Source organism: Schistocerca gregaria, chromosome 9 (assembly GCF_023897955.1).
Source record: "Schistocerca gregaria isolate iqSchGreg1 chromosome 9, iqSchGreg1.2, whole genome shotgun sequence".
Lineage (NCBI taxonomy): Eukaryota > Metazoa > Arthropoda > Insecta > Orthoptera > Acrididae > Schistocerca > Schistocerca gregaria.
Genome location: NC_064928.1, coordinates 239324883 through 239340444, shown reverse-complemented (window position 1 = coordinate 239340444; position 15562 = coordinate 239324883). Strand labels below are relative to the sequence as shown.

At 44.2% G+C, this 15562-nt stretch overlaps 1 protein-coding gene across 2 annotated transcripts in view; it reads left to right on the top strand.

Moving 5' to 3' along the window:
- Positions 1–15562, top strand: part of LOC126291814 (facilitated trehalose transporter Tret1-2 homolog) — a 179982-nt gene that overhangs the window by 137300 nt on the left and 27120 nt on the right. For both annotated transcript variants that reach the window (XM_049985511.1, XM_049985510.1), the window contains exon 8: positions 1379–1627. In XM_049985511.1, coding sequence (XP_049841468.1) covers positions 1379–1627 — 249 coding nt within the window. The remainder of the gene's footprint in view (positions 1–1378; positions 1628–15562) is intronic.

Sequence of the window (15562 nt, the reverse complement as noted above, 5' to 3'; positions counted from 1 at the left end):
TTTTTCATCACCTGTCACTATTGGACGGCGAAACGACTGTCTTTCGGATCTGGCTAGCAGCAAGTGGTCTTTCGAATTGCTTGCTGTCTTTCATTCAGTTCGTGCAGAACACATTTTCCCACTTTCTGCACGTTTTCCATAGTTTTAAACGGCGGAGAAACGGCTTTCTGCGTCATATTCATTTGTTCCGCGAGTTCCTGTTGAGTTCAAGTATCATTTTTATCCAGTAAGGCCTACAATTCGTTGCCTTCGAAAGTTTTGGGTTGTTTCCTGCGCTCGTCGTTTCACACGTCAAAATCACCGCTTGTGAATTTTTTGAACCACTCGGAACACTGCATTTTCCCAAGAGAATGTTCGCCGAAAGCTTCGACAAGCATTCGATGCGATTCTGCAGCAGTTTTCTTCAAATAATAACAGAAAACCAATGCTGTCCGCAAATCATAGCTCGTTGGCACAAAATTTGACATGTTTACGGGTTTGAAACACATACCAATGTATGAAATTTGCGTAACTGTATGTTGACATTCGTCGTCAGCCGTTGCAGGAAGCAGATGGCGCTCCAGGCGCGATCTCATGGGCCCTACACTGCCAGCAGGCACCATCTATAGGGAAATTCCGGTTTCATACTACACCTGGTACATCTGCAGCAACAATAGCGCGCCATAGTCGTTACTAAAACGCGAACGTACAGAAATGTGCCATATAAAACAAGGCGAATACAAGTAATATCAAAGTTACGCTATTAGCACAAATTGTATACCAGCAGCGTCGTCCCAAAATCACGTGACTAACCCGATTAGAACACATGCTGTAGGCTATGTTCACTACATAGATATGCATGTTCTATCGTGTCTGTGGGTATTTTTAATCAGTTTATGTAGTTCTTATTCGCGACTGAACCACAACCAGAAAGCCACTTTTGTTTTCCATGCCAGAATTCTTTTCAATTGTCGCCCAGGCTGAGAATCACTGTGCGATTGTCGGTGCACAGCGAGTGATCTTTCTTTTGCTTGTGCTGATTTCTGCAATTATGCAGGGTCGGCATGGTTAATCAAATTTGGCAAGGTTGATTTAAGGGGTGGCCGGATGCCCTTCTTTTCGCTACCTTGTGCCCCATCCGGGACGGAATTAGTGTAGCCCACTGTATGCACCTAGTGTAATCCATGGAAGAGTTCGAATGTGTTCAAATGTCTGCGAGCTGTGCAACAGGTGGGGCGTGGGGACCAGCCCAGTATTCACCTAGCGGGATGTGGAAAACCGCCTAAAAACCACATCCAGGGTGGCCGGCACACCGGCCGCCGTCGTTTAGCCGCCGAGGGATTCGATCCGGGGCTGGCGCGGTGCACAGCAAGTGATGTGGAACGTGACTGACCGACAGGAGCTGGTGGCGGAATCGGCCTCGCGGGACGGCCACCAGGGGTCTCTGCTGTCGTCGGCCAAGGCGCTGCTGCGGCGCATGGCGGAGGCCCGCCGCGACGTGCGCGCCCTCGCCATCGTCTTCGGGCTGATGTGCTTCCGCCAGGTGATCGGCATCAACGCCGTCGTCTTCTACACCGTCGACATCTTTGCCGTCGCCGACGCCGACCTGTCGCCCTCTGCCGAGACCATCATCGTCGGCATGGTGCAGGTCTGTATCTGCTCTTTACTGCCAGAAGCCACTAGGCCACGGGCCAGTAGATCTACCGATCCATACCGCAAGCCAACTTTGACCTGTAATGTAATTATATTGTACCTAATGATGTCACGCATTCGCAAACAGAGATGGAACAGAACAGTGGCAATATTTAATTTGCTTCTATCATATTTGAGCATATGTTCATACCATTCTTTTTTTTCATGTTGGTATTCTGGCTGATATGGATTAATTTATCGATTGTCGCTTTTTATTTGTAATTCACTGTCGCCATTTGAGTTAACACATTATCATTTTCTCATCTGGAGATAGTGAATGCAGCTGTTCACGCTAGATAATGGAGTGCCAAGTGGTGTTACCGGAACGTTTCCAAGATATTCTTCTGTTTTGAGTTCAGTAGAGGGATAACAGCAGCGAAGGGAGCCAGGAACATTTGCGTCGTGTATGCGGATTATGCCATTGCACTGAACCCGCTAATAAAATAGTTTTCTCGTTTTAAGAAGGATAGTTTTGACGTTAGTGACCTTCCACCTTCAGGAAGACATTCTTAATTATGAACGGCAGTAGAGGCAGCATGACTCAATATTTCTGCAAGGGAATTCTACAGACATGTTAAGTCCGACGCGGACTGGGAAGTATCCTATGAGTATTGTCACCTCAGTGTGTATTGAAAAGCCTGTCACACACCCTGAATAGTATTGTGACCTATTACGCTGTAATTTATTCCACCTATTGCTGACACGATGATACTGAAATAATTAGAAGCGCAGAACGGTACATGCCCTTTGACTGTGATAATTCAGTACCGAGTGAAGTTATCGCTATTGTTGCGATTAAAACTTATAGACATCGTGGCATGGAATCAAAGAGTGCCTGGATATGTTGCGGTGGAACACAGTGCCACGTGACTTGCATGTGCTTCCACAAAGCATCGACAGTGGTTTCAGGAGGAGCAGAAAGAACAAGTTGCCGACTTACCAAAGCCGAGACATGTTCGATGGGCGGCGTATCCGGCTAACATGGAAGCAGCGTAACTGTTGAACCCGTCGTTGTCCCAAGAAGGCTTGCACATTCCTCGCCACATGCGGCCGGGCGTTGTCCTGCTAAAATATGCTCTTGTGGGACAGCCTGCAGGAGGTACAGTGCCTCTGGCTCGAAGACGTCCCTGGCAAAGCGATTGCTGTTCAGCCATTTATCAATACGCAGGACACACAATCGCCAGTGGTACCCAATCATCACATTTGCCTTTTGTCCGCCGTATCACTCAACAATGAAGTCTTCCAACTGCGTTCACCACGGTAGCAGTTGAAGTGGTACTCGTCTGAAAACACTAGATTCAGCAACTCACCACGCCCGTGACAGAATTCATGTGCCCACTGCAACCTGAAGTGGTGATGCTTTCTGGAGAACTGTAGTCGACGCAGTGGCATGTACGAGGTGAATTCAAGTTCTAAGGCCTCCGATTTTTTTTTCTCTGGACTGGAAAGAGATAGAAACATGCGCACTGTTTTAAAATGAGGCCGCGTTCATCGTCAATACGTCCCAGAGATGGCAGCACCGTACGGCAGATCGAATTTTACCGCCAGCGGCGAGAATGAGAGCTGTTTTAAATACTTAAAATGGGGACGTTTTCCTTACTTCAACAGCGTGCAATCATTCGTTTTCTGAATCTGCTTGGTGTGAAACCAATTGAAATTCATCGACAGTTGAAGGAGACATGTGGTGATGGAGTTATGTATGTGTCGAAAGTGTGTTCGTGGATGCGACAGTTTAATGAAGGCAGAACATCGTGTGTCAACAAACCGAAACAACCTCGGGCTCGCACAAGCCGGTCTGACGACATGATCGATAAAGTGGAGAGAATTGTTTTGGGGGATCGCCGAATGACTGTTGAACAGATCGTCTCCAGAGTCGGCATTTCTGTGGGTTCTGTGCACACATGACGACTTGAAAATGTGAAAAGTGTCATCCAGGTGGGTGCCACAAATGCTGACGGACGACCACATGGCTGCCCGTGTGGCATGTTGCCAAGCAATGTTGACGCGCAACGACAGCATAAATGGGACTTTCTTTTCGTCGGTTGTGACAATGGATGAGACGTGGACGCCATTTTTCAATCCAGAAACAAAGCGCCAGACAGCTCAATGGAAGCACACAGATTCACCGCCACAAAAAAAATTTCGGGTAACTGCCAGTGCTGAAAAATTATTGTGTCCATGTTCTGGGACAGCGAGGGCGTAATCCTTACCCATTAGTTCCAAAGGGCACTACAGTAACAGGTGCATCCTACGAAAATGTTTTGAAGAACAAATTCCTTCCTGCACTGCAACAAAAACGTCCAGGGAGGGCTGCGCGTGTGCTGTTTCACCAAGACAACACATCCGCACATCGAGCTAACGCTACGCAACAGTTTCTTCGTGATAACAACTTTGAAGTGATTCCTTACGCTCCCTACTCACCTGTCCTGGCTCCTAGTGACTTTTGGCTTTTTCCAACAATGAAAGACAATCTCCGTGGCGGCACATTCACCAGCCGTGCTATTGCCTTCGCCGCTGCAATAGAATCATGGCGTCAGCGTTGTGAAAAATGAGTACGTCTGCAGGGCGATTACGTCGAGAAGTAACGCCAGTTTCATCGATTTTGGGTGAGTAGTTAATTAGAAAAAAAAATCGGAGGCCTTAGAACTTGAATGCACCTCGTATACCACCAGTCCAGCACTGAGCGGTTCACCAACATTGTGCCAACACTGTACTTGAAGCTGTTCTGTTGGCTACAAAAGTGCGCGTTATTTACGACGGCGGCACAGTTTAGGTTCGTTCTGCGCATCTGACGTCACAAAACACAGTCAGCCAATGAACAGAGAATGACGTTGCCAGAGCTGGACTGCAGTGCAGAGCACGGACGAGTGTTTTCAATTTTAGAAACTTTCAGTCATAAATAAAGTAATTGAACAAAAGCAATGTCTTGATAACAAACTTTCTTTTATAGAAAGTTTGGAAAATGCATTCTTTATACCAATTGTTCCATATTCTATTAATTAATTAAAACAAACAAGCAATAAGCCTCCAATTCAGGCGATAGCAACGAAAGGTGTTTGTATCATTCTCACTAACCGCTTTTTCGCAATAAAGAAGAGCGGTAATTGTTTATTTCCTGTTGTACTTCGACAAAACGTGAGTAATTCATAGTCATACCAACAGTGTCTGTCGGTATTTTGCTTGATCGTTTAAAGTACTCCAGGAACTGTGCTGAACGACGAGCTGTGTTAGTGTAACGGTTAAGGTGTTTGGCTGCTAAGTGGAACCTTCCGAGTTCAAATATAGTTCGATGCTTAATATTTTCTTTATTTGAAAACAATATCGAAGTGTCTTACTTCATGAATTTTATTCATTTGACTGTAATTTTTTGATATTTCTAGTGGCAACTAAAATCGACCATACGGAAAGTAAACGCTATGAACTTTTACCTTTGCAAACTCTTCAAAATTTCGTGCAATGATTTACGACGTCTAATGCTGCACAATAACTGCGTTGAACATCCAAACAAAATTAAGTCATTTATGGGAGGGGAAGGTATCAGTCAAGAAGATGTGTAAAAATCAAATTTTTGGGCCAAATAGTTTTTGTAAAATCGAATGATAAAGGGTGTCAAAGCAGTCGAAACACCATGTGTCTGCACAGGCTAGCAGTGCAGTGATGACAAAATCGCGCGCAGCCCGGAATGCGGGGAGCACTTCTCTGTAGCAGCGAAAGGGTTAGTGCGTCCGTGGTGGCTTTACTTCATAAACTGCGCGCTCCCCCCTAAACGTAAGTCTGCATACTGTACTCTGGTGCTGTTCTCTTGGCACGTGCAGCTGGCAACGCTGCAATCTCCCGCATCAGGGCGGGCATGCGCGAACCGCCTACATAAAATAATTCAACCATAGGAGACGCACAAGATGGCGGTCATCTCGCTCTGTGGTCACATTGTGGGGCCCGATACCCACTCGTCACTGTGTTCGACCCTCCTTTATGAAATGGTGCCAGACACGCAGCACTGTCGAAGCAGCATGCGCCGCACAAACCGCTATGTCACGGCAGCACAAATCCGTTTCCCGGAGTCCAGTCCTTCTGCTCCGTTCGAACTCACTTATATGCTGTTATTGCACCCTTCGCCTTCGACAAGGCATATCGGTAGTTTTTTGCACGTTTCCACTTGGTTTGATAGCTCTGCACCGACTGAGTGTGCGTAACAATGACCTGTTCGGTCACACAACACAGAGCGCCGCTAGGACTACCTGCACACCATCCCTGTGCAGTTTTAATCTCTTATTATGGTTCCATTGTTGTACATATCCTCTGATTTTAGAGTTATTCCAACCGTTCCTTCTTCGTCTTGCAATTTTCACAAACAGTCTGGAATGGAATTTTTTGGAATGTAGGTTGTAGTGGCAGTGTTATCTGTAAGGTACCTCGAGGCCTAGGTTAGGTTGAACGATGAATTAATGCGATGTGGTGAAACAAGAATTACTATAATTATTGTTTTGGTACGCATTTTGCACATATTGGATTTCATTAAATATTTTATATCCACTATTTCGACTGTTCTTAGTGTCAAAGCAGGAGTGTGGTACCGGTAGATCCAATTGTTGTTGACTTACAAATTCTTCTACAGTCATGACGGATCTCTCTCCTTCACGCTAAAATTTATGTAGCACAATGGACCAACGAATCAATGCAAAAAAGGCTGTACTTACCTCGTAAACAATCAATGTTGTAGGAAACGTTCTAAAAGGCAGAAGCACAGATTTTACAGACACAACATTGCATTCAAGTTGTGTTAGTAAAGTTAACACCCGGAACGTATCAGGCCAAGTAGCACAGTAACAAAGTTAAGTACTTGAAACCACTTTCCAAGATGGATGCCGCATTTGTTGTGTGATGACAAGAAATAAAATAAACGGAAGAAGCACAGGTAGATTGTTTTCTAAAAATCCCACTGAAGTTGGATTACTTGGTAAACGGTGAAACAATAATTTGCAAATACCTAGCATGTAGATCTTCCAGACCAACTGAAGGAAAAAAAGTGCAAGCTTGCTGCTGTGGCCGATCGGTTCTAGGCGCTTCAGTCCGGAACCACGCTGCTGCTACGGTCACGGGCTCAAATCCTGCCTCGGGCATGGATGTGTGTGATGTCCTTACGTTAGTTACGTTTCAGTAGTTCTAAGTCTAGGAGACTGACAACCTCAGATGTTAAGTCTCGTAGTGATTAGAGCCACTAAAAAAGGTGCATCACAAGAGCCCTAAATTGCAAATGAAAAAATTATGTTCCGCAATAAAACAGTTCTTCGACAGTAGAAAAGCTAAGGTATCTGAGGTATTAATTGTTTGGACATCCCATTCAGAAGATATAGATTCTCTGATTCGCAGCTGCACCTGAGAAAGTTTGTGTGCGATGAAAATTTCTAATTTATTTTTACCCCCTGGGGAAATGGGCTGGTAGCAGCCAAGTAGCCCCTCTTCAGCATCTGATGTACAAATTAATACAAAAGTAAATTTGAAGATGATAAATGCATGGCATGATGTTCGTCATGTGCATTGTTCCACTCAGTGATAATGATGGTCAGGTATTGTCGTTAATGTAAGAGGTTTTTCAACGTATTGGATATTGGAGAGGACATTATGTTAAACTGTGTGTGTGATGAGAGCATGATCTGATAGTTGTGATGCAGAAACTAGTGGATCGTAAAATATGAATCAAAGAGATTATCTGTCAGCCTTCATTTGTAGGATGGGTAGAGCTCAGGTGTTATCTGAGGAAGCAAGAGACGGAGACAGCAAAGTATTGCCGTGGGAAAGGACGCGCACTCTCCAGAGACGAAAAAAAAGTGTTGCTAGAGTTCAGAAGTACTGGGGATATTACAGCGTTCTGCTACTCAAGTTCATAGGAGGTGTAGGACAGGCAAAGAGGTTCCACATGTTGAGGGAGGTGTGGAAATTTTATAAACTGATCCGGAGTACAAGTAAGAGAAGCTAGCTATCTGACGAAAGTGAGATCGATTACATATCGTTCAGTGATTTGGAAAGAATTGTAGACTTGGGAGGAGTGCAGCTGTGCGAGTATAGAACAGTAGCATCGATGAGGTGGATGGATCAGAGTATTGTAGTAGGTGTGGGTGATGGTTGTGAGATGTAGCCCTCGTGTTGGACCAGTTAGTAATTTTAGTCTAGTACCATTACTTTCTTAAAGAATCGGTCCCGTGTATAAAACATGTAATTACCTTACAAACTATTTAACAGGTTGAATATTTAAAGTTAAGCAGGAAATTAGAGCCACTGCCTTTCAATGTTTCTTATGTCATACCTTATGAACTGTGTGTCGTACAATGGTATAATTTTGCAGCCGTATTCAGAGGTATGTTTTGAGAGTAGAGGCAGCAGTAAAGAAGTAATAAATTAAAAGGTTATTGCGGATGCTGAAGTTCTACTGCCTGAATAGCGAAATTGTAGTAAGGGACGGATTTTTTTCTTTCATTATTTTGTGTGTGTGTGCGTGTGTGTGTGTGTGTGTGCGTGTGTGTGTGTGTGTGTACGGGGGAGGAGGGGGGAAGTCAGCGAGAAGAAGTTTAGAAAATGTTTAATATTGTGCATAAAGCTTGTTGGAATAAGCTAGGTGCTCTCATTATATAATCTGGGTAATTTGGCACTACGAGTTTCTAATTTTAGTACCTGAGTAATTATGTTAGACCTTTAACATAAGATCATACTTCTTAAAGGGAAGACAGTGACAGCATTTTAACTTTTCAAATTTGACCAGTATTTATATGGAACACTGAAAAAAAATGTATTGACCCTGGAAGCCGTTAGGCAGGCAAACTGGAATTGGTTGGCCAGTTGAGCACTGTAGCCATTTGGTAATATACATTCACGGAAAAAAAGTCGCAGCAGCAAATAGAATTAATGTAGAGTAATGAAATTTTGGGAATATATCTGTCCCATATGTGGTAGATTGAAGATAGATCTGGTGGCTGAGAAGGCCAAGGCAAAACGTCAACACTCTGTAGAGCATATTAGGTTACAACTACGGAATGTGTGCGAGTGTCATCCTGTTGGAAAACACTCCCTGGAATGGTGTTCATGAATGGCGGCACAACAGGTTGGATCACCAGACTGACGCACAGGTTTGCAGTCGGTGTGTGTGTGGGATAGCGACGAGAGTGCTCCCGCTGTCATACGAACTCTCACACGAGACCGTGACTCCAGGTGCAGGTCCAGTGTGTCTAGCAAGCAGACAGGATGGTTGCAAGCCCTCAACCGGCCTGCTTCTAACCAACACACGGCCATCACTGGCACAACCAGCTTTCGTCAGAAAACACAGCAGACCCCCATTCCGCCCTCTGATGCGCTCTCGTATTTGCACATGGCGGTGGAGTGCACATTACAAGGCGTTGGGCTCGGAGCTGCCCTTGAAGTAATCGTTTTGTAACAGTTCATCGTGTCACTGTTTGGCCCCTGCAGAAGCGTACGACGCGCCAGATCCATACGAGGAACACAATGGTCTTCCCTCCCGGTAGCGCCACGTGGCCCTCTGCAGCCCGGTCTTCTTGGGACTGTACACTCTCGTGACCACCGCTGCCATCAGTCAGGTACAGTGGTTACATTCCTGCCATGCCTTTCTGCAATACCGCAGAAGGAACATCCAGCTTCTGGTAGCGCTATTACGAGGGTTGTCCAGGAAGTAAGTTCCGATCGGTCACGAAATGCAAACCACAGGGAAAATCCGGTAAAGTTCTGCACAGACGTGTTGGGCAGTGTCTCTGCTATGCCCGTCGATGGTGTCGCGTCACCCTTTTCAGTTTTGAGTGAACAGCGAGCACGTGAAGATGCGTAAGGAATAGCGTCTCCCGCCAAGTATGAGGGCCTGGTTAGAGATTTCGCCTGTGTCATGCAGCCCACATAACACACCTGTCGAGCAGTTCCTTCTTCGTGCCAATTCTCGGCCGCACGCTGCAGGGGCAATGGAGACGCTCCTGCAGCGTTTCCGAGAGCAGTGTTTGATCACCCACAATACAGTCCGTGATTGGCTCGCCCTGAGTTTCATCTTTGCTCACAAGAACCGCTGGCTATGAACACAAAAATTTTCCACAGATAACGAGCTGCAGACCAGTGCAGATAACTGGCCGAAAACACAGGCGGCTGCTTTCTATGACGATAATATTGGAAAGTTGATACAACACTACGACAACACTTGAAGCTGGAGCGGTGACTATATAGAGAAGTAGGTGGAAGGTGTACCTAACTGTTGCAAATAAAACGTTTCTGATTTTCACTGTGGTTTCCAACCTCGTACATGACCAAGGGTTTCCAACTCCCTTACATGACCTCGTTCAAACACAATGAGGTGTTGATACTAGCATCTTTGTCGGCATTCTTGACTTACATCAACTCATCACGTCCAATGTTAAAGGCACCTAAAGAGCAAGACTGTTACATCGTGCATGTAAAGGAACCTAATTTTCATCCTCATTGTGGTGCCAGCAGCGCCACTCTTACGTGACTGTCGAGAAATTTAGACAAACATATCATACAATGGAGGCTTTCACGACCGGATGGTACTGTTGTTGATAATTCGTCCGGGTTATATGGCCGTGGTCCATGGAATTATTCTATTCCTAACGTTTCGTCCAATACTACGTTGGACATCTTCAGAGGTATGGCTGGTCCTGCTGATTCCTGCCGTTAGGAATAGAAGAATTCCATGGACTACGGCCATATAACCTGGAAGAATTATTAGACAGACATAATCTTTCAGACATAAAAACATGCCTACCAACAGTCATTTATGTCGCGCAACTCCTTTTTATTGTTGTGATTTCTTTCTCCTTCAGTGTAGATGGGTTTTCTTTTGAATGTTTAGTTAGCGGAGAATCCTCGTTGGTTTTTGATTGGGTATTAGTCTTGCGTATTTTACCATCGTACTGATATGGCTGAAATGATTGTACACAGTGAGGAAAGTGTCCACTGGGATCAAACATCCGGTTAGTTCCTCCTCGACTAATTGGGAAGAACTGTGGGTTACTCCAGGAGGTGGCAGGTACATTGCGGCACTTGCCTGCTCTTTGTGTGTCGTCACGTTAGAACTCATGTTCAGAGAGATGGAGAACAGGAAAAGGTGATTTAGATGTTCGAAGAGGTCTGGTAAATTTATGGACTGATACAGGATATGGGTTGGGTAAGATATTCGGATCTGGAAATCAAGCTAGATTGGATGGTTTTCAATAATTTTAGCAGAGTGTTAGAACGCTGGAGGAGTGCAACTCTATTCCGTATGTAAATACGTAATAACGGCTCAGATGGAGATAGTCGCGTGTGAGTGACGGTCATGACAAAAGAGCGGACCTGCAAAATTACAGACCTATATCCCTAACTTCTGTTTGCTTCGAATATAGTGAACGTTCTTGAGATTGAGAAGCTTATGTGCACGAATTAGCACTGAAGACTGTTAACGAAGATATGAGCATCTGGAATAAGTTCACAGATATGTGAATGGCTCAAAGATGTCTTGAATAATAGAAGCCAGTATGTTGTCCTCGACTGCGAGTCTTCATCAGAGACAAGGTATCCTGAAGAGTTCCCCAGAGAAGTGTCTTAGGACCACTGTTATTCTTTATACACAAAAATGATTTGGCGGACAGGGCCGGCAGCAATTTGCGGTTATTTTATGATGATACCGTGGGGTACAGCAAGGTGTGTCGGAGTGTCTGTAGGTAGATACAAGACGTCTTAGACGAAATTTCTAGTTGGTGTAATGAATTGCATGTAGCTCTAAATTTGGGAAAATGTAAATTAATGGAGCTGAGTAGGAAGAACAAATCTGTAACGTTCGGTTAAAGCATGCTAGGGCGATTATGATTAAACTTTCAAAGCGCTGTAGAAGTAACACCACTGGTCAGAATGACGTCACATTGCAACGTAATATTATCAGAGAATGGGGGAAAAGTATGGCAGAAGAAAAGAATAAATTCTGAAAATTGACCAATAGATGACCCTGTATGAGAATACGTAAATGAAAACACCTGTCATGCGGACGACCCACTGAAATTGGTGTAAACACGCCGGGTACACGGCTTTTCCTCCTTTCGCGTCTGCGTCGTTCGCGATGACTGTCTCAATGCACGATCGCGCTCTGCTTGTAAAGCTGTGTTACAAGAATGATGACTCTGCTCAAGTCGCTCTGCAACGCTTCCGGACACGGAAGGGTTTGAAAACAGGGGTTGGTCCGATGACTGCAGTGGGTCCGTACAAAATGATTCGGAAATTCGAAAAGATGGGTTCTTTTGGTGTACAGCCTGGTAGAGGGAGGAAACGAATTCATTCGACGTGAGTGGAAGCAGTGGCCACAGCAGTGCAGGAGGAGACGAGTGATGGCGTTCAAACGTGTGGTGCACGGAGGATACCCGTCAGCACGGTGCGTGAAATCCTATGAAGCGTGCTTCTTTGCTATCCATTCAGAATTACCCAAGTGCACGAGTTGCTTCTTGTTGACCTGCCAGCAATAGAGACCGTTAGAATTTCTTGCTCGCATGAAAGTGGAGAATGATTAGCCGTAGAAGATTCTGTGGACATGTAACCTCCCCCTCACTTATCGACCTCAATGACAGTGAAAAATTAAATCTCGTGTACCTAATGGAAATTTGGGAAATGCAATTGTCACCGAAATTAATCTGTCGGTAAAGAGAGAGGAAAGGGTTAAATCTAAATGAAAGGAAAACTGCAAATGATATTGATGGAAATTAATTTTGAGAAAAGGGTAAAATTAATAAAGAAAGTAAATGTGCGGTCGTTACGTTAAAAATTAATTGGAGTTAATTAGATATCTGAGATTTGGGGAAACTTACGGTCGCCAGTCCTATGGACAACTACTATAATAACTGCAAAAGAAAGGTTATTGCACATATAATTAGCACTAAAAGCGAGGCAACTGAAGGTTGACACATGTTGTGTGAAAACTGGATGTTTGTCAGAAGTAATAAATTTCGCTACACTCTGACTTAATTTAGCAGAAGAATTAATAAAAACGGAAAATTGTAAGTTAATTTAGTGATTGAAATTAATAGTGAGATTTGTTTCTGAAGCACTACGAAATTCAGTAAAATAAAGTTAGTCTTGGGCTACCTCAACAATCATTTCAAAAGCTATTTGAATCTACGCAATTTACAAATAAGAGATTTAACTTTGAACTTGAATTAAATGGTTCTGGACAATTAACAATAGTAACATTTAGAACGTACCAAGTTGAGCTGCAGTCACAGGTAAACAAAAATATGCTAACAAAACTCGCACTTTTAATTTGTGCTTGTGTAATCTAAATATTGTAGCCAGCTATGAATACTTTAATTGAATTTTGAAATTAAAGCAGTGAAATGGAATGATATTACTTTAATGCTGGCGTTTGAATTTCAACGACACTCGGGTTCATTCCGAAAAAGGAAGGGACCATGCTTGGTAATGCAATTGGGACAATGAGCAACAAAGGTTCATGCTTAGTTGCTGTAATTTTGTGAATGGAACAATTTTAAAAGCTGAGGTCTGCCATACAGTTCTAAAACTTTACGTGCTTCCAGTCTTCCTTGTTGGTTGATTGAAGGTTTGAAGTCGTTGGTGGAGGAGGTGGCGACAGTCACTCATTGTCGGCCGTCACTGTTGCAGAAGCTGGATGTTGGCGCGCCTTCTTCTCGACACGGTCACCAGGCGAAACGGGCTCTTGATGTGCGCCAGCTAACGCTTCCCGTCCGCGACGACGTGTCAGAAACTATAATAGCAAGTCGAGCGGAATTACATGCTGCCAAACCCCGAAAGCGCGGCAACTCGCGGGAGCGTTACACAACACACCTGCTCCACCGCCCTGCTCCAGCCAGACACCCTCTGCCCGCGCTCCATGCGGCAGAGTTAACACTACCAAAGATCCTAAACACTTTGGTTCTCCACACGATCTATCGATGTAATCTTTCGATAGCATAGTTTTCCCTAGGCAAGACCCAGCGTAAAAATACAAATAGTATTTACAAAACAAACCAATTATACATCGACATAAATGCATAAATATATATATGTACAAATAGTAAAACAATTACAATATATAAAGACACAAAAATATCATATCTTCAGGTAACAAAATAAGGAAAAACATTTATAGTGCAATAGTTGGAAATAGGAGGATACGCATTTCCGGCACTACAGACAGACGTAGCCCACTTCCACCTGACAGGATATGTCAATACACAGAATAGTCGAATATGGCCAACGGAAAATCCACACGCAAATCAACCAGTCCCACTTCATACTGAAAAGGTCACTGTGTGATGCGGGTTTACGGCATCATTTACCATTGCGTCATATTTTTTCGAGGAGACAGGTGCTTCCGGTCCTGTTACCTGTACCGTCACTGGTAAACGCGATAAGTGTCCTTTGCGCAAGCATGTCATTCCAGCTCTCCAATAGCGTGGATGTGTGGATGGGATGATATTTATGCAATATGGGGCCCTCCGCACATTGGAAATCCAGTTGGCCCGTATCTCGTGGTCGTGCGGTAGCGTTCTCGCTTCCCACGCACAGGTTCCCGGGTTCGATTCCCGGCGGGGTCAGGGATTTTCTCTGCCTCGTGATGGCTGGGTGTTCTGTGCTGTCCTTCGGTTAGTTAGGTTTAAGTAGTTCTAAGTTCTAGGGGACTAATGACCATCGATGTTAAGTCCCATAGCGCTCAGAGACATTTGAACCATTTTTGAACCAAATCCAGTTAAGCGCTGTTTCGGAAATGCTAGAATTATCAGCCGCCATTTCGCTACAGCCTGGCCGTCCCGATCACCTGATCTTAATCCGTGTAACTTCTGGCTGTGGGGCTGCCTGAAAGATGTCGTCTTCAGTGTTCCGATTGCAAACTCAGCTGCATTGAAGACACACATTGCGCAACACATTCTGAACGTGACCCTGGAAACACTTCGATCAGTTTTGGAACATGTTTCTCGCTTTCAACTTGTTGCAGAAAACGGTGGACAATATATTGAACATGTATTGCGCCAGTCACACGGAAATTAATAATCCGATTGGATTCTGATTGACGCTTTTTGGCCACAGGACAATTAGAGTTTTTCCATCCGATGTGGTATGACCTGGTCGTGGTGGGTGGGCTTACGTAACTAACATTATCAGACCTGTACACCCATGGGTTTAACGTCACGCGTACACCTTAGGCACTGTTGTATGATTCATTTGTCATTTGTAGTCGACCACTATTAAATTATGATGCTTACAGCTCCATCTATTGCTACATTTTGTAACTATTTATTTATCTTCTGCCATACGTTTTTCGTTGCAATTTGATTTCATTCTGACCAGTGGTTTCATTTCTATAGCGGTTTGAAAGTTTAACTTTAATTATAATCAGGCTGTACATTGCGCACAAGGACCTAAAAGATGAGATTCGAGAAATTAGTGCTCATACGAAGGCATACAACAATCGCTTTCCCCTCGCTCTATTTGCGAGTGGAACCGGAAAGGAAATAACAAGTAGTGTTACAGGGACCGCTATGCCACCCACCGTACTGTGCCTTGCAGAGTATCCGTGTAGATGTAGATGTAGTCCACCATGTTCAGCCAGATAGCAGATTTAGTTTCTTGCGGTCCTTTATTTGGGCAGAACAATAAGGAGAGGTGGGCAGCGGACTCGTACAGCAGCTGTCGTCGTAGGGAAACAGGGAGGGAGCAGAAATAATTAGCGAACACCTTTAACCGTGATTTATTTTCAAAGAATATTCTTAAGAATTTATTTTGTTTACTAGCGATTCGTCAAGAACATTAACACATTTAATCACACTATGTAAGCATGGAAGTAGTTGCCAGGGAGTAACTGATGAAATCATAACCAAATTCCTTTTAACAAATGGGAATTTTA